Genomic DNA, 26,215 nt, shown 5'->3' with positions numbered 1-26,215 from the left:
TGTCAGTCGATTGTCCAATCGATTATACAATCACAAACAGTTGTGTTTCCTTACACCCTTGTTATCAAATCGATTTCCCAATCGATTTACTCAGTCAAAATTCAACTTTTGTTGATTTCTTGTGCTCCAAGCAATTTGTTTCAAGTGTGTAGGATGGGATTGTTGTTCCTGAAATCTTGCTCAATTAAAATATTAGATTTATCATATGATGTATGAACATTGTATGTTTGTTAATTATGTCAAAACTAGGATTAAGAGGATTAAAGTCCAACAGAATGTTATCCTTTCTTATCTGTTCAGTTTTTATCTTTTATTGTTGATTTCTTTGCTTTTCTTGAGTCCTATCTTTGAATTAATCCACTCAAAAGCACAAGTTAAATTAACATAACATTTAGAATCATAATTAACATTGTTAATTAACCATTGTTTATTTTCATCAAAACTTAAATTGAGAGTTTGTCTTAACAATCTCCCCCTTTTTGATGATGACAAACATGTTAATTTAGATTTTAATTCTGATTCTAATTTTAATTTTGAAGAGCTTAAAAGCTCCCCTCATTTTATGCAGTAAGTGATTTTGGCAGAAAATTAAAAAACATGCATATAATTTCAACATAAGCAATTTTTGTTAAATCATTTCAAAGATAGAAAATGTCAGATATGCAGCAACATATACAGAAGTTCCTAATTACAAAAAGACTTCTATAAATTAGAATAAAAACTAACTTAATTAAAGCTCTTACAACGTCTAGATATAAACGTTCAAAGATTTCCAAAAAGTAAGTCCAACCTAACAAATTTGTATGATGTTTGACAACATTGCCATCAACATTTAGATTTTCCAGAGCAAAAACTTGTCCAATACATATGGGCCTTTGAGCCTATTTTTCTTTGTATACTTTTTATTTTGTTGGAAGGGATGAGAGCAGGACTTTGAAGTTTGGATTTTTTGGATGGAGGAGAATATTGTGGGGAAGGTTATGTTGGATTATTAGAATGTGCATAACGTTCTTGATTGGAGGATTGGGAACGTTCTGGAGTGAGAGAACATTTTAGGTTTGGTGAGGTATAGGGTTCATGGGATGGAGAAAGTTCTTGAACTGGAGAACATTTTGGGTTTGGTGAGGGAAAGGGCTCACGGGTTGGAGAACGTTCTTGAAATGGAGAACGTTCTGGAATTGGGGTTCAACAGTTCTTAGTTTTTGTTTAGGGGCGATTGTTTTCTTTCTTTGTGGGTTTCTAAGTTTATTTTTGGCTAGGAATTGGGACAGTGTGATGGTGGTTTTTACTTTCAAGGATCGGGGTGTTGGTTTGGTGGTGTTGATTGAGAAGGTTCATATAAGAATGATGATTTAGACGAGGTGATAGGATTTGAGGGTTTTGTTGGATTCGTGTGTAGGGCTTTTGAAGTTCCAATTCCTGCCAGGACACACATAGAACGCCTTTTGGCTGTTGTAGGATTGAGGGTAGTTTTCCATAAATGTGGAGGAACTTGAGCGATGTTTGGAGGAGGACATGTGTAGAGAGGTGGAAGGACTATGGACAAAGGATTTGGGGTAATGGGGTTAGGGTTTGATTCTGGGAATGATGAAAGATAATCTGATAAGGTTGTATCAGATGAAATTGCTTGTGGAGTTGGTCTTGATGGTGGAGAAGGTGAACAATTCATGGAGGTTGATGATGGAGTGTTGGGGCATGCGTTTTTGCATGCAGATTGTTTTGTTATTGCCATTTCAGATAGTGATTCAGATTGAGAAGATGAAGTTTGTAACAGAGGGAAAATGAATGGTTTCGTGTGGGTTCAGTTACGACAGAATTTTGTGTTGTTGAAGAGAAAATGCAATGATGGTTTGAACCTAGGGAATGAGAAGAAATTGGGGGCAGGAAGTCACTTGACAGCGTGTCAGTGCACCTTTTGAAAACAAGAAGACACATGCATTAAATGCCAAGATTTACCTTTTCCCTTTGATTGCGTTTTACTATCAAATTATGTTTAATTACTAAAATTGAACAAAAAGTTTCCAAATTGATTGAAATAATATTTAAAATTAAAAACAGTAATAAAATTGATCATTTATAATCAGAAAAATGTTAGGGATGAATTTCACTTCGAATCCAACCTTGGTGTCTAATTTGATTATAGTTACTTAATTTCTTTATTGGATTATTACCAAATTCTCTTTATTATTCTTGCCCTAATGTTTTAGGGACAGAACCTTTAATTCCAAAATAACCCTTAATTCCTTAGTGGATTTAAGATTATAACTAAGCCTTATCGTACAAGAATTCTCTTGTTAAACTATTGCCTCTGCAACTAATTTAATTGGTTTCATAACCTGCATCTATCCCTAAACCCTAACAAATAGGGTTTAGTTACTCATGACAGAGACAAAAAAGATAGAGATTAGAGGAGAATTACAAGAAAGATTCATGAATGATTCTTGATAAAACTGCTCCAATGGCATTAGAAACGGCCGTCTTTGAGTTTCTATGCTAGGACACAAGTCTCCCCACTTGCCAATAGTAAAAAAGATCCCTAAAAAGTGAAGAAAAAAAATGCATTTTTAAACATTCACCCGCCTGCCACGTGTCCCAGACGGGGAATTTGCGCTTCAAGCGCAAGTCGACAGATTCAAGAAGGCTGAAATGCGCCCAGGCGCATGTCTTTGCTCTTCAGGCGCACAACATCTGCTATTGGACATTTTCTGCATTTGTCTCCTATTTGGATTCTGAATTAGGTTCCAGTGTCTTCCTGAAAGTGTTAGCTATGGATCTTAGGTTTCATTTAAACTTGGTTTGACTCCAATTGGACATCTACAACTCCGGATATGGCTGAAATACTCTACGTAGGTCATGTTGATTTCTCACCAAAATTCAGCACTGCACTAAAACAAAGCAACAACGCAAAACTCTGAAAAATCTCTACTTAATCAAGGAAATAATAACATAAACATTTTATTAAATCAAAGAAATAAAATTAACAAAATATATCAAATAACTCCTTAAATTAACTAATGGTTAAAAATAAATAAGACTAAAATCAATGAAAAATATGCATATGATGAAGAGTCATCACCCTTTTTCTGTGAAAGAGAGAAAGTGACGACGCAAAGGAGAATGTTGGTTGAAAAACAGAGAATGATGTCTGGAAAACGGAGATTGATGAACATTCTCCGTTTTCTGCCGAAACAGAAATTAACGTGAATTTTCTGGTTTTTTTTCATAATTTTCAGTTTTTCTTTGATCAAATTGAAACTATCCTCAACTAGAGGTTTTTGCAAAATATCTGCAAGCTGATTTTGAGTATCAACAAAAATTAATTCAATATCTTTCTTGAAACAGAAATGATGTTTTATTTCAATATGCCTAGAGTGTTGAATATGAGTTTTTTTTATAAATTGATTGCACTAGTATTATCACAATAAATTGGAATGCTTGAGTAACTTACAGAGAAGTCTTCAAGTTGATTTTTAATCCAAAGAACTTGTGAGCAACAGTTTGCTACTGAAACAAATTCAACTTCGGTGGTTAGGGATGGCAACGGGGCGGGGCGGGGACGGTTTTAAGCATTACCAACCCCGCACCCGCAACTCCAATACCGCGCCCGCACCCACACCCGCACCCGCACCCGTCGGGGGTGACTTTTTAACATCCACCCCCGCACCCAAAGCGGACGGGTTTCCCCACCCCGCATCCGCCCCCACTCCAAAAATTGGAACTTTTTTATTCATAGCATAAAAAATCAATAATTTGACTAAATAGTTACATTCAACATAAGTTCTAAAACTACAATAATCAAAATAATAAAATCACAATATCTTCAAATTTGTCGAAGTTTGCTACAAGTCATAATATTTTGATCAACAAAAGTTCAATTCGAACAAAAGTTCTAAATATTCAAAGTTCAAACGAACTAATCAATCAAAACAGTAAAAAGTTCCAAATCATCAAAACAAAAAGGTTCTAAATAAGCATTTTCTAACGATCATCTTCATCTTCATCTTCATCTTCATCTTCATCTTCATCTTCATCTTCATCTTCATCTTCAAGACGGGAATTGGAAAGTGAAGTAACACCACTGATCAACAATTCACCTATATTAAAAAATAAAAGTTAAATATTAACATTTAACATGACAAATTTAAATCAAACAATGTAGAAAATAGAATACCTTCTTCGTCAGACTCTATTTCATTGAGTAAAATAGCATTTTCATTATCCACTTTAGATTTTGAATCACCTATCAATATCAACATAGTACAATATAAACAACAATAATTTAAGATATACAAAATGATAAGCTATTTCAAATATATTAAAATTTAAATGAATAATTTAAAACAAATACCAGTCTTCTCAGCACTCCTTAACCAACTTCTAGCATACATCAAGGCCTCTAAAATAGTCCAATGAAGTCGGCTTCAATGAGGGCTTAAGATATGTCCGCCGATACTAAATGCAGATTCAGAAGCTACGGTAGAAACAGGAATTGCCAATACATCCTTTGCAATGGTTTGAAGTTTTGGATACTTAACGCCACTCAACTTCCACCACAACAAAATATCAAAACCAGGACTTCTTGGCAAAACTTCCTCCTCTAAATAAACATCCAACTCTGTTTTGACAAACGAAGTTCTAGCTTTTTTTTTTCTTCTGACATACAAATCATAGTCTTCTAAACCATCACCCTCAACATTACTAAAGTGGACATCCAACATTTGAGAATCACTACTAGAACCATTATTCATTTTCAATTGATATTCATAAAGCAAATCATAACACAACTGTCGAATCGACTTAACTTGGTCATTAGCATCATTCCCATACAACTTAACATAATAATATTCAAGCAACTCTATTTTGTACCTATGACCCAAAACAACAGCAACTCCCATTATTTCATGAACCACATTCCAATATTTTTCAAATTTTCCCAACATATTCTCTGCCATTTTTTTTATCAATGCATCAGAGGATTTAATCCACTCATTTATTGCAATTTTGATCATACAAATCTTAGGAAAATATTAGTTCCAGAGAACACTTCAGTGATAGAATTGAACAATTTCAATTTGCCACAAATATCTTTTGCAAATTTCCAATGTAAACTTGTAGGCAAACAAGTGTATTGGGATTCACGTTGTCTTAATCGACTAAATACATCTTCATACAAAATGGCAACATCAAGCATCTTGTAAGTTGAATTCCATCTAGTCGGACAATCTAAAACCAAATTCTTGGTGCAAGAGATTCGTAATTGTTTGGCAGTCTCCTCAAACTTTTCCTTCCTTTTAGGTGTTGCAGTCCAATATGAAACACTATCTCAAATCCTCTCCACTCCATCTTTCACAACTTCTAACCCATCTTTTACTATCAAATTAAGTATGTGCGCGCAACAACGCATGTGAAGTAAAGCCCCATCCTTTAACAATGTATTCAATTGCAACTTATCCTTAACTTTTTCAATCATTGCATCATTAGTGCTACAATTATCTAAAGTGATAGTGGACAATTTTGTATCAATATTCCAATCCATCAAACATCCAACCAATGCATTACAAAGTCTTTCATGTATGAGGGGGGCACAAACATAAATAAACTTAACATAATAAGATTCACATTCAATGACTAATATAAATAATATTCAATCAAACTAGTATTATAAGAAATTATAATTACCTCAAAATTTGACTTTGTAGATCCCAATTTTCATCAATGTAATGAGCAGTGACAGCCATATACCTTTTTTTTTATTGCTCGCAGTCCACATGTCAGAAGTAATGGCCACTCTTTGTGGGAGAGTTTCTAACAACTTCAAAATTATGGTTTTCTCAACTTCATACACTTTGAATATCTCTTTTTTTATAGTATTTCTACAAGGAACTTGAAATAATGGTTGGAGAGAGGCTGAGTATCTCCTAAAACCAATATGCTCCACTATTGAAAGTGGATATTCATGCAAAATAATTGCATGTGCAAGCTCTTTCCTAGCATTTTCAGCATCATAAATTCCAGTCCCCAACTCCTTTTTACCTTGCAAGACCTTAGCAGTAAGAAATGTTTGTCCGTTATTATGTCTCATGGTAGAAAAACGTGGAGTACATATTTTCATATGTCCGCGCAAGTGTGAGGTCCCGTCTCTTGCTCTCCCACCAAGCAATTTCTTGCAATAATTACATTTAGCTTTTTCTTTTCCATCAACTTTGACCTTTGTAAAATGATCCCATACAATACTTTTAAGTCTATTGTTACGATCTTCGGGTATTTCATCTGTCATATTATCATTTGTCTCATCGTGTGGTGTTTGCACAGTTTCATTTGGTGTAGAAACATTAGCTAACGGATTACAACTTTCATTCATAGTTGGTTGATGTGAACTTTCTTCTGTAGTAAGTTGACATGGTAGTGGTTGAGATGATGTACCTTCAATTTCCATTTATATATTCTGTAAAGTTGCACATAAAAATAAATTAAATTCATAAATAAGTTATACACTCACTCACACACACACATATATTTCTTAAAAAATTTATCACGTAGTCAAATTAAATCCATAATTTTCAGGTAGTCATACATACTAACCATTCATAAAAATTCCAGCTCAATAAAATGCAGTGGCTTAACCATTCATAAAAATTCAGTGGCTTAAAATCCTACTCAATAAAATGCATCCACCAACTTCAAAAATCATGGCTAGGACAAAACTCACTCTGTTATTTTTTTCATTTACATTAGTGGATCCAAACCCTTCTTCCATATAACCTTCAAGCTTAACACTATTTCTATTTCACATTGGCAAGAATTAGACCTAAATGGCCTTTTTTTTCAAAGTTTCCAAATTTCTATGACACTAATTAACACTCAGACAACAAGAAAAATATTAAATCGCCAATTCACCACATAAAAATGCAGAAAAAGGAAGAACAAATTTCTATAAACAACCGAATCAAAGCATAATCAGTTCAAAGCTGATTAATTCTCCTTTGCTTAATTCCCCTTTGCTTAATTCTCCAATATGAATTATAAGGATAAATACAAAACATACCATAACCAATTTGTACATGCAAATATGGATCAGATTATTTGGCTTGATTTCTCAAAAGAGAAAAAAAAAAATCGCACAGAATGTGCAGCTTCGATCATCTGGGGAAATAATCATCACATCCATCTTGGAAAGCAAAATAAAAACAGTATTATAAAAAGAGCAGATGAATGTATATTCACAATGAAAATATAAACATGGAAAACATTTTAAGAATGAAAATATGGATCAGATTATTAGGCTTGATTTCTCTAAAGAGAAAAAAATTCGCACAGTATGTTCAGATTCGATCATCTGGGGAAATAATCATCAATTCCACATTACAATGAAACATACTAATAGACACTATCATGAATATCATAGAGAGGATAAATATGTCTTCAAAATACAATAAACATACACAAAATTAACCAGTTGTCTCATTAAATACGTTTAAAGTACAAAAAAAGTCATCTAAGCAAAGTTAATTACGTAGAGAAACCAACACTACTAAATATATGATTTACTTATACCATACGTGATGAAGGAAAAAAGTTGGCAAGACACATTTATATAAGATGTAGGAATAATCCAAACTCCAAGCACATTTAAGAACAGCACAAGAAGCCTAAAAAAAATCAATTTTAGCATTACAACAATGAACCCCTCAAGGCTAATGAATATAGCTAGAGGAAAACAATAATGCTCCAATATGAATCGTAAAGCAATGAACCCCTCAAGGTTTAGAAGATATCTACAATCACATCGAGATTGTATTTGTCCTCAATTTTACACGATTTGAACAATCGTAAAGCAACACTATCACACTGCAATTTAGACCATGGTCACCATGCTCTCAAGATAAAAAAAAATCAACATTTCAGGGAATGACGGTGTTTCAATACCTCTTTGACGAGATCGCTCAATGCAGAAACCCCAAGGCAACCTACAGCTGTGTACACCAAGGATGACGAAGGCGGCGCACGAAGAGGAGGGAGGACGGTCGGGACAGAAAAAGTGAGGGTGGAGGTGGACGGTGGCAGCAAGCTAGGAAAAAGAAGGAAGATTGATAAAATTAGGGTTTTGTTACTATTTTAAAAGATGTAAGGGTATTTAAGTAATTGTATTTATGTCGGGTGGGTGCGGGTGCGGGTGCGGGGCGGATTGATAAAAACGGTTTTTCCCCGTTAAATGCGGGGCGGTTCGGGTGGGTTCGGGTTCAAATGCCATGCCTAATCATGAGGTTAGTGATATCTAGGGGTGTTAAAAAAACCAAAAACTGAACCAAACTGCATAACTGAACTGAACCGAACTGTTTTTGAACTGAACTGATTTATAAAAATTGAGAACCGAACTATTTTCGAACTGATTTTTTAAAATTAGAACTGAACCGAACTGGTTTTCAGTTTGAAAAAAACCAAATCAAATTGGTTTTTAGTTCAAAAAAACTAAATCGAACCGGTTTTTATTTCAAAAAACTTGAACCGATTTTTTTTTAGAATTAATTAGGGGTAATTATGTAAAACTTGGTCTATATAAACAAAAAAATTAAGTTAAATCGGTTCGGTTCGGTTCAAAGTAATAAACCGGTACACCAATTTATAAAACAGTTTGGTTCGGTTTTATGAACTGAAAACCAGTTCGGTTCGATTTTTTCAAATTGAAAACTAATTTGGTTCAATTTTCAAACAGTTCTAGTTTAGAATTGAACTTTGTCCTCCCCTATCTCTCAAGGTCACGCAAACTTTAACGTAAATGAATATTTCACTAACAAGTAGAGCTCTCAATTTGACAAGTCTATTAATTATTGGCCCCAAAAAATGTCATAATTAAAAATGCTTAAAAAAATAAAGTCCCCAACACTAAAAATGTTTCTATTTTTTTTTATAACAAATGATTTATAACTTTTTTTCGAAATTTTTTTAATTTGCGAAAAACAAATTCAATTTTTTTTTCTCACAAAATTTTTCTAAGAAAAAAATATTTTTTAATTTCTTTTCGATATTTTTTTGAGAAAAATAAATTTCAAAAATCTTTCAAGAAAAAAATCACAAAATTAACAAAATATTGGGGGTCTCCCGAGCCCTTTTCTTAAGCCCAATAAAATAATGGGTCTGGGATTTAAAAAAATTATTTTAATCGGGAACCTAATATTAAGATTTTAGTAAAAAAAAAAAATTAAAAAAAATTTTAGAGTTTGGAGCTTTTTTGACAGCTTTACCAAGAAGGGTTGGAGTTGGAACCGTTTCTCTCCTTGCGCGCTCCTAACCCTAGCGAATCTGATTTTCCTTTTTGGTTAGACTGTTCTAATGGCTTATTTTCTCTAAATTCAATTTATAATTAACCTCATTTATGGTGTTGCTAATATTATGGAAGACGCATATGACCTTTTTAAGACAATTTGGAACTGGCAAGGTCATAATAGAATTCGTCCTTTCTATGGAATCTGAAACACTTTCAACGTCAAATGATAGATTATGTATCTTGTGCTCGGTTAACATAGGTGAGGAGTAGTCTATTATGCATGTTTTGCTTGTTGAAGTATGTTTTTTCCTTTGGCCTTAGAAATTGGTTTTCTTGGAACATGTGATGTATACTTGGTTGGAAAGATAGAAATGAATGTAATGTTGATGGTTTTCATCACAAGTCCATTGCTACTTCAGCTTGCAATGCTTTATTTAGATATCATGATTTATCAAAGGCTTCCACTTATAACCTTGGGTGTTTTTTTCAAGGTTTGAAGCTTCTAAGAAGATTGGATTTTTCAAGAATTATTTTTGAGCTAGACTCATTTGTTGTGGTTCGCATGGTTACAATTGCCTTTGCTAGCACTATATGTCTATTGCGTGTTGTCTTCCCATGTAGAAATAATTCTTTGCTTCTAATCTCTACAAATAAATCACTTTTATTTTAGGTTCTTATTATTTTATTTTAGTATCTACAAAATTTATTCATATTGAAATGGTTAGTATATGTAATTTTAGTTCCTCAAAATAAGGATTAAAATTAAATTACATAGATCAATTTCTATATAAATAAATTATGCAAAGATAAAAGCAAAACACTAAGGATCAAAAGCCAAAAATAATATATATTAAAGGACTAAAAATAAAATAAATTTTTTTTTACAAAGATTAAAATAAACTATGATTTTATAATCGATACTCAATTAATTATTATTTTTTCTTATTTTTAAATAATTTATAAAGACTAAAATTATAATTAAATCTAAAGAGATGATATTTTTTAATTGATACTCAATTAATAATTTTTTGTTCTTATTTTCATATAATTTTTCAACGGTACAAAATTTCGTTGATTAATTCTTAGAAAGTGTCTCTATTTTGACTTTTGTCTTTAAATTAAACTATTGTAACTACAGACTTACCTCGAGCCAAATAGAATTATAATGGACAAATAAAAAATTCTTTCACTAGATTTAGTACTTTTGTATTCCTAATTTTTGACTTGAACTCATAGCCTCTAATTAGTCAGAAAGAGCTCTGATCTATTTTATTAAATTGTGTTGGACAATCTTGTCTATATTGACATTTTTTTTCTCCTTTCTATGGTAAGCTAAAGCTAAGAGTGTTTTTAATGCATTATCTCACTAAACATTCTCGGGACAGAAAAAGTGAGGGTGGAGGTGGACGGTGGCAGCAAGCTAGGAAAAAGAAGGAAGATTGATAAAATTAGGGTTTTGTTACTATTTTAAGAGATGTAAGGGTATTTAAGTAATTGTATTTATGTCGGGTGGGTGCGGGTGCAAGTGCAGGGCGGATTTGATGAAACCCGTCCCCGCACCCGCCCGCAACTTTGAAAAACGGGGAAAATCCGCACCCGCACCCGCATCCATTAAAAACGGTTTTTCCCCGTTAAATGCGGGGCGGATGCGGGGCGGTTCGGGTGGGTTCGGGTGGGTTCGGGTTCAAATGCCATGCCTATCGGTGGTTGATAAAGCTATTGTATTTTGTCTTCTGCAAGACCAGCTTATCAATGTTTCGCCTAAGAACTGACATGCTTCACTAGTGTTCTTTCTTTCAATTTTATCTCCAACATAATCAACGTCGCAATATGCTATAAGATTAAAATGAGAATCTTTTCTATACCATAGGCCAAGATTAGTAGTTCCAACAAGATATCTAAAAAATCGTTTTATTGTAGTTAAATGAGATTCCTTTGGTGCTGATTAAAATCTAGCACATAATCCTACTGTGAATACGATATCAGGCCTACTTGCAGTTAAATAAAGCAAAGAATCAATCATTCCTCTATATTTCTTTTCTGAAATATATTTTCCATTTTCATCTTTGAATAATGAATAAGATGGATGCATGAGAGTAAACATAATTTTCGCTTCATTCATTTTGTACTTAGTTAACAGATCTTTAATGTATTTTTCTTGACAAATAAAAATACTATATTCATATTGTTTAATTTGCAAATAAAAATACCATTTTCTCCCATCATGCCCATTTCAAATTCACTTTGCACGAGTTTTGAAAATCATTCACACATTTTTTCATTTGTTGATCCAAAGATGATATCATCAACATATACTTGAACAATAAGTAAATCATTTTTCTTAATTTTCTTGAATAATGTAGTGTCAATTTTTCCTCTGGAAAATCCATTTTTAATTAGAAAGGAACTTAATCTTTCATACCAAGCTCTTGGTGCTTGTTTTAATCCATATAGAACTTTCGTAAGTTTGAACACATGATTCGGTTTTGATTGATCCTCAAAACCAGGAGGTTGTTTTACATAAACTTGTTCATTTAAAAAATCATTTAAAAATTCACTTTTAACATCCATTTGAAATAACTTAACAAGCTTATGAGATGCATATGCAAGAAGTATACGAATAGCTTCTAACCTTGCAACTGGAGTGAAAGTTTCGTCGTAGTCTATACCTTCTTGTTGGTTATAGACTTGAGCAACTAATCTTGATTTGTTCCTTACAACCATACATTCTTCATCTATTTTTTTTTTTTTTTGAAAACCCAGCATGTATCAATGATTGTTTGATCCTGTGGATCAGGTACCAAGGTCCAGACCTCAATATTTTCGAATTGCAGCAGTTCTTCCTTCATGGTTTCAATCCAAGATTGATCAACTATGGCTTCTTTAATTAATTTTGATTCAATTTGAGATATCATTGCCATGTTATTTTCATCATTCTTGAATGGTTTTCTTGTTCGAATCCCATCAGTTGTGTCTCCAATGATTTGTGTTTGAGGATGATCTTCAATTATTCTCCAGCTTTTTGGTGGAGAATGAAACAAAGATTGTTTAAATCTCTGTTTCCTGTAGATTGTTCGGTTGTTGCAGACCAGATTGAACTTCTTCTTCCTCATCTTTTTTACTTAAATCCAAATCATCAAACTCATCAAACTCTATAGCCTTTATAATCGGTTGAATAACCTAAGATGATTCTTTTGTCTGATTTTGCATCAAACTTTCCAAGAACATCTTTTTTGTTTAAAATAATTGCAAACCAATTGTACAAGTTGATGGGACTTGGTTATACAATAAGTATAAGGGAACTCTATTGGTAGCAGTTGCACAGGATGGGAACGACAATATCATTCCTATAACTTATGCTCTTGTGGAAGGTGAGACAAAAGAGGCTTGGAGTTTTTTTTGTTGAGAAATTTGAGATCACACGTCACTCCACAAGCCAACATTTATTTGATTTCAGATAGACACGAATCTATCAAGAGTGCTTATAATAATCCGAATAATGGGTGGCAACATCCTCCGCCAAAGCATGTGTTCTGCGTCCGACATATTTCACAAAATTTTGCAAGGGAATTTAAGGATAATGCTTTGATGAAAAAAGTTATTTCTATGGGTAATAATTTAATTTTTACTTCTTATCATTAATGAAAAATTAAATTATTAAGTTTTATAATTAGTGTAATAATGCATTGCCTACTATTTCAATACAGGTTACTCAATCGAGGAGTCTACATATTGATACTACCGCAGATAAATTGGCATCGTAAACCCAAAAGTTTTGAAATGGTTAGACAACATACCCGCGACAAGATTGGATTCAAGCATTTGATGGAGGTAGCAGTTGGGGTCAGATGACCACCAACCTTGTGGAGTCAATGAACGCATTATTAAAAGGACCACACAGCCTTCCCATTACTGCTTTGGTCCAATCAACATATTATAAAAATGGTACACTATTTCTAACCATGACAAAACAACACGCATCAATTTTAGCTTCTGGTCAGGTATACACAGAAACATGCATGACTTTTAAGAAATCATAAATACGTAAATCCAATAGTCATCGAGTCGATAGTTTTGATCGGATCAGCCATACTTTCATGGTCCACACGATAATAGTTCTAAGAGAAGAGCGACCAATTGGTCATTTCAGTGTAAATCTTTCTAACAAGTGGTGCGATTGTGGAAAATATCAAGCTAAACATATGCCTTGTTCACATGTGATAACAACATGTTCTAGCATCAAATATGATTATTAAAGTCTTATATCTGATGTGTACAAGGTGGAAACAGTACTAAAAGTCTATAGTGAAGCGTTCCAACCCATACCAAACGAATGATATTGGCCACAATATGAAGGTGTTAAGGTGTGTCACAATCCACTAATGCGGAGAGTCAAGAAATGTCGCCCACAGACCAAAAGCATTAGAACAGAAATGGACACTACGGATAGAGTCCCAAGAAAGTGCGGATTATGTCGGATATCTGGTCATACTAAGAAATATTATCCAAACGCTGCTGGCACATCTACTCAAGATTGATGTATTTTTTTCTTTTGATTTAATGTATTTTTATTTTAATGTATTAATATGATTTTCTTATTATTATTATTATTATTAAAATTATTATTATTATTATTATTATTAAAATTTATAATATTATTAAATTTATTATTATTATTTTTCATAATAGTATTTTGAATTTTTAAATGTTTTAATTATTTTTAAATTATTCAATAATAGTAAATATAATTAATAATAAATACAAATGGCAAAAAAAAAAAAATCCAGTACACGGTCGCATCCCCAGGATACGACCATCTGTTAAAATGAAAAAGAAACCTCCTTCACCAAGTCGCATCTTCAGGTTGCGATGAGCAACTGGGGCAAAAAAGTAGGGCAATGCTGTATTTTTTTTTTTAAAAGTGGGGCATTTTGAGATTAAAAAAAAAGAAAAAAAGGAGATAAGTATCAATCACTCTTTTTTGTGTGTGCTTATAATAGTGACCAGAGGAAGTATATTGCAACATGTTACAAGTAACATTTTCAACTCATTATTTAATATAATTAAATTTATCAATATTAAATTACTTCAAAGAGCTCAATAAGCTGTTAATTTAATTTAATTACTTGTTAGAGGAAAACAACATTCATGGCAATATATTCACACGTCATCAAAGCTTTCAAATGGACCAAAGCTTTGGACTTATAAATAGTGAGCTAATACTAACACCGCGAATGAGAAGAGCGCATTGGAAAGACCCAAAAAAACAAATAAATAAGCGTAACAATGAGACCTAAAATTGCAATGTATTACCGAGACACCTTCGATCAGCTATGAAATGTGAGAAATTGGTCACAATGTGAGGACATGCAAAAGGTAAAATTGTTGTTGGTAGAGTGATACCTAAAGGTGGAAATAAGGTATGCTAATTTATGTTAAAATTGAATTTTCAAATACTATGTTGTAACTTGTAAATGTATGATGAAATTGCAGCAATAACATATGTTAAAATTGTATGATATTTTAAGATAAAGTAATTCACTATATATGCTGAAATTGAATGTATGTTGAATGGTGATTTATGTTGAAGCTGTAATTGTATGCAAGTATATTGATTTATGCTGATTTAAGACACTATGTATGCGTAAACTAAATGTTGATTATGTATTTTTCTTATTTGTTTATGCAGAAGCATATTCAGTCACAAGCTACATAGAGTTCCCAAATTATTGGGAATGCACAATCTGTTGCACGAGAGAATCCACAAGCTAATGCAAGTGTTGTTCAAGGCTATCAATCTCAACCACCATTGTGATATCTCAAGGATCACAAGTCCCTCAAACGCGAGGATCACAAGCACAAAGTCATGATATTTATGACTCACTACAAGAATTTTTCCATATACTAATAGTTGCTTTTAGTGACACATATCGTAGGTATAGATGTAATATACTGACACCACCCAAGTCATAGATATAGATAGTATTTAGTGATAGAGTTAAATGGGTAGTACATTTCATAGTCCCCTCCCCCCTTTTTCATTCCCATTGCAAAATCATTCAAACTCTCAATTTTTTTTTTGCGAGAGCTGCTCCGTATATTCCATCCGTTGTCAACCCCTCTGTTTAATGCCGACACCTTCATTCGAAAACCGCGAACATCCTTGTCGTCCGTCGCGAGCAACCTTGTCGTCTGCCAGCAACAATCTCGTCCGTGAGCAACCTTTAGGATACCAACCTCCATTTATCTCTTGAGTCCAGGTATACATCTTTCTTGTTCTCGATCAATATACTCCTCCGTACAATCATGTTTTGGATTTTTATTTTATTTTAAATTTGAACACTTCTTATTCTGGTTATTTTGTTTTAATTTTTACGTTTCTGGATTTGGTTTGTGTTTTTTGTGGCAATTTTCATATTGGACAATGACCCATTTACAACACATATTTTTGCTTAAAAAGCCTCATTTTTTTTTAAACCCTAACTTCTTCTTCCCTTTTTGATTTGAAAAATTGCTCATTTGTTTAAAGTGATTTCTTCCTTCCTCTTGTTCACTGTGTTACATCAATAATTTTCTCCATTTAGTTATGTTCTTCATTCAATTGGTGTACATTGTTTTGACTCCCAATATTTGTTTGTTTCGTTCATTGTCTTCTCTAACATATGTCTCTTATGCTTTTACTGATTTAGTTGTTCTTGTTCTAGTTATTTTGTTTTAATTTGAACATTTCTTGTTTTGATGTTTTTTGTTTTAATTTGAACATTTCTGGATTTGGTTTGGAGGTCTACGTGGAAAATTCTTCAATTCATGTTGTATGGTAATTTATTGAAACCTTAATGTTTAGGATAATAAGCTACTATGTCCCAAATTAGTTTTGTGTAAACTAGGTGAGTATGCTACTATTTTATTTTCTCAATTTTTAAGTTGTTGAGTGAAGAGAATGGTATATGAGTATGTTTGAAGTCTTAAAATGTCTTGATGAAAAACAAAACTAAAAAATATTGGGTATGAGAATATAAATGACAACTTCAACTCAACTAATTAAATTGATTGTGATAAATATGGTATGACAAATAGTTATTATTAAATTGTGATGAATTTGTAGTGGGTGAATATTTTTTTTGTCTAAAGTTTAGTTGTTTTGTTTCAGGTTGGTAGGGTTATTAGCAAGTTTAAGAATAAACGTTTCTACTTGAAGGTAATCCTTAGCTTAGCATACTAACTTTTAATATTTGAAATATTATAATTCTAGATCCTATTATTTTGTTCTCTATTTGATAAAAAAAAAAAGACCTTTGGTTTTTGTAGTTCTGTTTTTAAAAGTTGTGTGTCGTACTTGTAAATATTTGATATGCTACTAATTCAGAATCTAATTGTTTTAAAGTTGATTTATTCTATTAAATTAAAATAAAGTTACATTTGGATGTCTATTTCAAACTTTTAGTTTGGAAGTGTACATATAAAGTTATGATAATATTTGATTTCACTGTCAATATGTATAAACAAATTTATTGTCATTTCTATATTTTTAATATTTTGATTTTTTGTTTATCTTTGCCTCTTTGTTGGATGTCTATTACTTTACTTTGATGTTTACTTTGGTTTGTTTAATTTTGATTTTCCTTTTTTGTTTGTTTCATTTATGTCAGTGTCTGTTCAACATTTGGTCAAATAGGGCATATAAGGTGGATGACCGATGAATCAAAACAAAGTGTAGAATATGTTCAAGGGGTTAATGAATTTCTTTAATTTTCTTTTCAAAATTTAGAAATCAATGGAAAAATAATGCGCCTTTGTACAAATCTACGGTGTGGATTACTTAGAAGTTATAGGCGATGGGTATTTCATGGTGAGGAGCCTACAACTTCAAGCAGCACAACTGAACATGTAGAAATGAAGCATGACATGGATGGGTTAATAGATGATGTTTTTGAAATTGATTCTATAGAAGAGCCATTTTGTGGTGAAGGTGGAAGGAATCCAGAAGTCAGGGAAGCATCTAAGTTTTACCAACTGGTAAGGGAGAATGAGAAAATGCTCTACCCAAATTGTAAGAAGTATAATAAGCTATCATTTGTCATACATTTGTATCATTTAAATTGTCTTCATGGATGGAGTGACAAGTCATTTTATATGTACTAGATTTACTAAGAGATGTTTTACGAGAAGAAAATAGTTTGCCAAAGTCATATTATGAAACTAAAAAGATGATTTTAGGCTAGGATTGGGATATATGAAGAGCCATGCTTGTCCTAACGATTGCATATAATATTGAGATAAATATATAAATGATCAAGTATGTCCAAAGTGTGGTACGTCAAGGTGGAAAACAAAAGATGAAGATGTACAAACTAATGGGATATAGACTTCTCAAAAGCGAAAGAACTTACTAGCATAAATCCTTCGATGGTTTCCATTGAAACCAATGCTGCAAGGGTTGTTCATATTCTCCAAAGTTGTTAAGTCGATGAGATGGCACCATCAGGGTCAATTGAATGATGATCTTCTTAGACATCATGCTGACTCCTTTGCTTGGAAAGAGTTTGATGCTGATATCCAATATTTTCATCTGATCCTCGTAATGTTCGATTAGGATTGGCTTCTGATGGGTTCAATCCTTTCAAGACTATGAGTATTACTCATAACACTTTGTCTGTTATGGTAATTCCATATAATCTTCCTCCTTGGATGTTCATTAAACAATCATTCCTCATGTTATTGCTACTAATTCTCAGTCCTAAAGGTCCTGGAAGTAACATTGATGTTTACCTACAACCATTAGTACAAGAGTTGCAAGAGTCATGGGAAAATGAAATTGAAAGAGACATTTCAACTTCGTGATGTTATAATGTGGACTATTAATGACTTTCCAGCATATGTTAACCTTTTTGGATGGAGTACTAAATGTTAGTATGCATGTCCATGTTGTAGTATTGAAACAACCTCACGATGGTTACGTCATGGTAAAAAAATTTGCTACATGTTTCATCATCATTGGTTAGCTCCCAACCATAAATGGAGGTTAAATAGTAGAGATTTTGATGAAACTCGGGAGTTAAGGAATCCTCCTAGAAGACTTGATGAGAGTGATATTTTAAGGAAAATCGATGAATCTAGAGAAGAAGGTCTAGCGAATGAGGCACAACCTTGGAAAAAGAAGAGTATTTTCTTCACATTGCCAATATAATGTATTGTGTCACAATCTTGATGTGATGCACATTGAAAAAAATGTAGGTGCTAACATCATAAGTACACTGTTAAAACAAGAAGGAAAGTCCAAAGTTAATTATAAGGCACGGGATGACCTTGTAGGTAAGGGCATAAGAAATATGTTTCACCCACAACTAAGCCCTAAAAATAGTATACTGTTTTGCCAAGAGCATGTTATCAAATTACTAACAAAGAAAATGATGCTTTTATTGAGCATCCTCAAAAATGTAAAAATTCCAAATGAAAGCTCATCAAGCATCCCACCTTGTGTGCATATCAAGCAAAGCAAAATATTTGGCTTAAAAAGTTAAGATTTTCATGTTTTATTGCAAAAAGCTTATTCTAGTGGCATTAAGGGGTTCATTGCCAGATAAAGTCACTTCAGTTTTGGTTAATTTTTGCAATCTCTTCAAGCAAATTTGTTCTAAGGTATTTAGTGTGGAATTTCTAGCACAATTGGAGTCTTCATATGCCTTGAAACTTTGTTAATTGGAAGAAAAAAAATTCCTTATTTCATTTTTTACTATCTTGGTGCATTTGGTAATTCATTTGGCATATGAAGCCAAGGTTGTTGGACCAGTACAATATCGATGGATGTATCCTATTGAGAGGTATGCTCTTTTTATTATTAACAATTTGTTTGATGAAACAGGCATAAATATCTAAAATAAATTCAATTTCATGTTTCTACTAACTCTTAAGTCCTTTGTACGTAATAAAGCATATCTAGAAGGATTAATTGCAGAAGGTTATTTGACCAACAAATGTTTGATCTTTTGTTCGCAATATCTTTCTGAGGTTGAAACACGATTTAATAGACCTAGAAGGAATGATGATGAAATTGATTCTACATTGCTAGATAATGTGACCTTTTTACATCCTATTGGAAGACCATTGCGGAGTAACAGACAACATAAGTTACAATTAGAGAAGCGAAAAAGAGTGAGTAGAACTAAACTTGACCAAAAAGAGTTAGCCCAAGTGCATAGATATGTCATTTCTAATTGTGACGCAGTTGCTCCATTATAGAGTAAGACATCAATCATATTTAAGTTTTATACTAATTTATATTTTTTATAACATTTTTAACTTCACTATTTTTATTTTTAGAGAACATATTATAGTTATTAAAAGACAGTCTCGACCGTCACGATTGTCATAACTTGAAATTGATAAACAACATGGTAAAAAATTTATTGAGTTGTTTCAACAAAGGGTGAGCATATAAGAGTTGTATTATTTTAAATTTTAGCAATTTTCGACTTACTTATATTCATGTAATATTTTAAATTTAGCGTTTGAATGAACAATTGAGTCCATAAGTTACTCATGAACTTAGAGGGTAAGGTCGTGGGCCATCTGAGATAGTTAGAAGATACACTGATTATGCAATTAATGGTTTCAGGTTTCACACAAAAAAGAGAGAGATATCTTAAAATACAAAATATTGTTGTAATTAAAAAGACTAAGACTTCAAAAGATGAAATTGATTAATTTGAAAAATTAACCGATATAATTCATTGGATTATTCTACAAGTACAACGTTGTTCTATTCAAATGTAATTGGGTTGATATTAAGAGAGGTGTCAAGAAAGATAAGTTTGGGCTCACACTTGTGAATTTCAAATTTTTGAAACATATCGAAAAAAGTATTTGTGATGACCCATTTGTTTTCACGTCACAACCTAAAACGGTGTTTGATGTATATGAAGTTACAAATGCATTACTTGATGGTACAGTTGACCCAAATCAATATCGTGATTTGGTTTGTCATTGGTTTTCTAGTGAAGGACAAGTAAGTCGTAAATGCTATTATGTCTCAAACAAGCACTAACTGATTCATTATGTTGAATGATATCTTTTGTATGAAATGTACAAAGTAAGTTAAATTAATCGACAAAATCGTTCTAAGTTCAAAGATGTCTATTGTATGGGTACAAAAAGTCTCCCAAAACTTATTGATGAAAAGGTTTGTTTCGAATTGTACTTTTTAGGAGGTAAATTGTATTTAAAAAACAAAATACATTTAACTTGTTTGTTTGAGTTTAAAAACAAAAAGGACAAATGAGTGGTATCTAGACGTGAAGATATTTACGTTGAAACTCGTACTCATAAAGATGGGTAAATTGTGAATAAAAAGGTTGCAAGAGTGATTGTAAGTTTTGAGCTTTAATTGGTTCTATATATTGACTCACTTTTTTTAGTATAGTGACTTAATTTTTTATAGTGTTGTTTGTTTTGGAAGACAATTGATAGTATTTCATAGAGTGATTAATTTGCTACTTTAAAGTATATGGCAATGATTGATGTTGAATTTTGTTACTCAAATGCTAGATTTAGTCATCTACTAGTTGTTGTAATATTTGAAGGACTTGATGTTGTTGTTTTATAATTTGCCACTCAAGTGTTAAATTTTGTCATCTTCTAGTTGTTATAATATTGGAAGGACTCAATGTTGTTGTTATATAATTTGCTACTCAAATGTTGAATTTTGTTATCTGCTAGTTGTTATAGTACTAGAAGGACTTGATGTTGTTGTATTATAATTTGCTACTCAGGTGCTCAATTTTGTCATCTGTTAGTTGTTATAATATTGGAAGGACTAGATATTGTTTTTTTGCTAATCTAGAATATTGCTTTCTTAATATACTTGTTATGGATTCGTTTACATTTCAGGAAGAATTGAGCAAATATAATAATGAGGTTGGAACATCTCAAATCACTCAACACACAAGGTTATGTGTCTTGGAATAATGATATATTTTCTCGAGTACAAGGACCTTCTAAGAAGGGATATGTGCGATGTACGGGCAAGTTTCCTAAGTCTAAAAAGTCAAAAGTTTGTGTGAGACAATGAAGAGTAACAGGATAGAGTTAAACATATGCAAAGTTTGTTAGCAAATGTTATGACCTTAAGTTTGTTGGTTTAGTGAAGTTGTTGATTAATATTATATGTATCAAATTTCAAAGTGTGTTGTTACACTAGCCTTTAGGTTCGATTCTCCCCCACCAATCGGATGCAAATTAGATAACCAGCGAATCCCCTTCAGGATACTTTGGAAAACCTTAATATGATGTGCACTATCACACCAAAAATATCTTTCAATAGTATGCTACAAAATAATATTTCTTATTCTTCACTCATGCATTAGAGAAGAATAAGATGACTTAGAAGATAAGAATGAGTGAGAAAAATGGATAGCAATCTCCAAATTTTCGTGTTTACTACAATTCTGGGTTCTGCCATTCTGTAATGCGAAAGGATATATCCATATAACGTTATTGACTAAGGCGTTGCACTGGTCTGGTGGTTGATCAACGCCTCTTTATTCAAAAAGAAGGCACATGTACGGATTAAACTCAGGACCTTGTGTTGACAGACAATAAACACAATCACTAAACCAACAACAATATCATGTCAATTATAACCAATTATGTATAGATATATTACCCAATAATTTGGAAATATCTCTCAATCCCCACAATGATCAAAATATACCTAGTCCCATAATTTTAGAAATATCATGGTTTCAGATAATGGTATCTTACGATTTGAACCACTACTTAGTAAGCTATGGGTTTCACATATCCCGAATAAATTGATAGACAAGCTTTGAACCAGTTATTCATTAGAACAAGTGTGCACAACTTACACATAAAATCTCGGTATTATCGAAAGAATTATAAAGATGACATATTTGATAAGGCCTTGTGTCACGTACCATTTTGATGAGAATTTAAGAATCAAGCCTTTTAACTCTTCGAAGCGGCCTCACTTCATCCTCACATAGGTAGACTTAGGGGTGTACATGGGTGCGGGTCGACCCGTCAACTCGATCACCCAACCTAACCCGATTTTTACCCGTACCCAATCACTTTCGGGTCTGACCCAACCCAACCCATTGAAACCCGCTTATATTTGGTTCGGGTAATGAGTTTAACAAATTAAACCGGTCGATCCGTAAACCCAACCCGGTAACTAGTTATATATATATATTTAAAATTTTGTTTGGCAGTCCCAACAGTTCAATAGAGTTTTATTACTCTTCTTCTTTATATTTTTAGCTTCTTGAAGTCGCGTCGCCGTCCACCTTCTTCTTTTGTTACAGATGTGCCCATAACTGTTATGATTTTTATACAAATTAGTTATAATAAAATATTATTAATAACTGATTTTTATATGAATTCTGATGCAAAGTGTTCATGCATCTAATAACTGATTTTTATATTAATAACTTCTTCTTTTGATGATTTTTTAAAGAATTGAATGATGTGATTGAAATTTTATAGATTTTGAGACATTTGAGTATTAAATATATTTTATTCAATATAGTTTTGCGTAAAATAAAAAATAGGTTATTATTTAGGTATAACCCGTCAACCGAATCCAACCCAACCCGTTCTTGATCGGGTCAGGTCGGTTCGAGTTAAATGAAGAAAATACAGGTTTAGAACTTAACCCAACCCAAACATAATCGATTGGGTCGGGTATTGGGTTTTTTCAAAACTGGCACAACCCAACCCACGTACACCCCTAGGTATACTATATTAGAAATACACTCATAATATGTATTTCAGAAAATTTATGCTATATGTCTATTAAGAGTAAAACTCAACCTTCCAAATTTATACTTATGGTCCAAGTACTTTCAACCTTTGGGTTGTATCTATATTCAAGTACTTACAATCATTCTAATAGTGTACTTTTATTATTGAACTCAAGATTTGATGTTACTCAAGTATGAGTTGATTTTCCACCATTGATGATTAATTAGATATGGGCTTGAGTCTCATCCCCAATGATGTCTTCAACGCCATATCCTTTATCAAACCTTTTGTTAAAGGATCTGCAAGATTCTTTTCAGTTCTTACAAACACAATGGATATTACTCCATTTAAAATTAAATCCTTTACATAACTATATCTTAGATCAATATGTCTAGATTTTCTATTATATACTTGTCTATATGCTTTGGATAGTGTGCATTGACTATCACAATATATGGATACCGGTGCCATTGGCTTTAGCAAAATTGGTATCTCATACAACAAATTTCTTAGTGATTCTGCCTCTTTACTACCTACAGCTAGGGCAATGAACTCTACAGCCATGGTGGAGTCGGCAATGCAAGTTTGATTTTTTGATCCTCAAGAAACTACACCCCCACCAAGGTTGAAGATCCATCCACTTGTGGAAGCATGATCCTCAACATAAGTTACCCAACTGGCATCTGTATATCCTTCAAAAATTAAAGGATATCCACTATATACTAAACTATAGTTAATTGTTTCTTTCAAATATTTTAATACTCTATTAACAGCCTACCAATGTTCTTTACTTGGATTGCTAGTATATCGATTTAATCTACCTATAGCATATGCTATATCAGGTCTGGTATAAGTCATGACATACATCAAACATCCGATTACCTTTGAAAAATCTAGTTGTGCCACAGGGCATCCTTTATGTGGTTGTAAACTAACATTTTGATCAAATCGGGTAGAAACAGGTTTGCAATTAAATTGATCAAATTTCTTTAGCACTTTCTCAATATAGTGAGATTGGGATAAACCAATATTTACTCCATCTCTAATGATTTTAATTCCTAAAATCACATATGCTTCACCTAAATCTTTCGTATCAAAATTTTTTGATAAGAAAGTTTTAGTTTTTTCTACCTCATCTAAATTGGTGCCAAAGATTAACATATCATCCACATATAAACGATTCATAACACCATTTCCATTATTAAATTTACTATAAATACACTTGTCAGATTCATTTATTTTGTATCAATTAGAAAGCAAAACTTTATCAAACTTTTGGTGCCATTGTTTCGGTGCTTGTTTTAACCCGTATAACGATTTAGTCAATTTACACACTTTATGTTCTTGTCCAATGATAACAAATCCTTCAGGTTGTTTCATATACATCTCTTCAGATAACTCTTTGTATTGGAAAGCAGTTTTAACATCCATTTGATGGATTACAAACTTATAGATAGAAGCTAGTACCAAAAGCACTCTTACGGATGCAATTCTTGCAACAGGTGCATAATTATCAAAGTAGTCGATACCTTCTTTTTTTGTAAACCATTTGGCAACAAGTCTAGCTTTGAATTTATCAATGGTACCATCAATTTTCATTTTCTTCTTACAGATCCATTTACAACCTATTGGTTTGGATCCAGGTAGGAGGTCTACTAATTTCCAAGTTTTATTCCCCATAATTGAGTCCATTTCCTCTTGGATGGCTTCTTTCCAAAAAGAAGAGTCTTGAGACTTTATTGCCTCTTCATATGTGTCTGGGTCACTCTCTAAATTATAGAAAACTAGATTATGGCTCGCGCGCTGCGTGGATATTAATTAATTAATTTTATAAGTTTTATAAATAATATTTTATGTATCATAAATATAGTTATTTTATAATATTACTGTATTGATTTTGTAATAATTGAATATGATTAGGAAAATTAAAATGAGGGAAAATCATGTTTATCACAATCATCTAATTTAATTTTTAAAATATTTTATAAAATTCGTATGATAACTTATTATATAGGATAATTGATTGACTCATTGTACTTTGATTGTTAATTTATTTTTCAACATATAATGGTATTTGTATTTATTTGACGAAATAAAATGTAAAATACAAACCTAAAAATAAGATGTAAAAATTTATAAATATGATTTACTATTTAACATTTTTTATTTTAATAATTGGAAGTAACTTTTTTAATAATTTTTCATATATTCGTATTTTATGATTATTTTTAATAAATTTATGTATTTTGTCAAATAGAATATATATTTTTATTTTATAAAAATGTTAATAAAAAAATGGATTGACATTAATGAGTAATTTAATTTTTAACGTATAAAATTATTACTCACAATAAGTGAAATAATATAATTGTTCATAAAAGGAAGATTAAATAAATAACATTTATGTCGATATTTATGAGTGATTAGGTGGTTATTTTTTATTGAATTTAATGACTAATAATATAAATTATTATCATTGGTAAATGACTAATAATATTATAAAATAGTTTATAAATTTATTATAAAATAACTTATAAAATAATTTAATAATAATATAAATTTTAAATTATAAATTACTATCAAATTGTAAAATAATTTATAAATTATAAATTTATTATAAATAATTGTAAAACAATTTTTTAAGTTTTATAAGTAATATTTTATGTATTATAAATATAGTTAACTTATAATATTACTTTATTGATTTGTAATAATTGAATATGATTAGGAAAATTAAAATGAGGGAAAATCATGTTTATCACAATCATCTAATTTAATTTTTAAAATATTTTGTAAAATTCGTATGATAACTTATTATATAGGATAATTGTTTGACTTATTGTACTTTGATTAACAATTTATTTTTCAAGTAGTTGTATTTATTTGATGAAATAAAATGTAAAATACATACCCAAAAATAAGATATAAAAATTTAAAAATATGATTGACTATTTAATATTTTTTATTTTAAAAAAAATGTTAATGTTGAATTATATTGTAGCGTAGTCTAAATTTATTTGTTTTAGTAGTATGATTTTTTAATTGCGAGCATGAGAAGTTGTTGTAAAAAAAAATTATTGAATATCTTTAATCAAGAGTTTGAAATTAATTTTATTAAAGATTTACATATACTTTAAATCAATTTTAGGCATGTATTTAAAAGTTTTAACTAATTGTTTGTACAATTGAATT

At 31.6% G+C, this 26,215-nt stretch overlaps 1 protein-coding gene, 1 long non-coding RNA gene and 2 other non-coding genes across 4 annotated transcripts; 1 reads left to right on the top strand and 3 right to left on the bottom strand.

The window, feature by feature from the left end:
- Positions 1–4,421: 4,421 nt before the first annotated feature.
- LOC140920391 (zinc finger BED domain-containing protein RICESLEEPER 1-like) lies at positions 4,422–4,952 on the bottom strand. Its single transcript, XM_073368661.1, has one exon. It carries the CDS (start codon positions 4,950–4,952, stop codon positions 4,422–4,424), a length of 531 nt encoding a protein of 176 aa, XP_073224762.1.
- A 2,117-nt stretch (positions 4,953–7,069) lies between these two features.
- On the bottom strand, positions 7,070–7,168 carry LOC113786791 (small nucleolar RNA Z103). The gene has a single exon (XR_003473104.1). It is a non-coding gene; the product is annotated as a small nucleolar RNA Z103 (small nucleolar RNA).
- Positions 7,169–7,265: 97 nt separating this feature from the next.
- LOC113786792 (small nucleolar RNA Z103) lies at positions 7,266–7,361 on the bottom strand. The gene has a single exon (XR_003473105.1). It is a non-coding gene; the product is annotated as a small nucleolar RNA Z103 (small nucleolar RNA).
- A 7,932-nt stretch (positions 7,362–15,293) lies between these two features.
- Positions 15,294–17,423, top strand: LOC140920224 (uncharacterized). The gene is made up of 3 exons (XR_012162944.1): positions 15,294–15,525; positions 16,416–16,463; positions 16,915–17,423. It is a non-coding gene; the product is annotated as an uncharacterized lncRNA (long non-coding RNA).
- Positions 17,424–26,215: the final 8,792 nt, after the last annotated feature.

Source organism: Cicer arietinum, chromosome 5, assembly GCF_000331145.2.
Source record: "Cicer arietinum cultivar CDC Frontier isolate Library 1 chromosome 5, Cicar.CDCFrontier_v2.0, whole genome shotgun sequence".
Classification (NCBI taxonomy): Eukaryota; Viridiplantae; Streptophyta; class Magnoliopsida; order Fabales; family Fabaceae; genus Cicer; species Cicer arietinum.
Note: the sequence above shows the minus strand (reverse complement) of the source record. Positions and strands in the feature narration are given on the sequence as shown.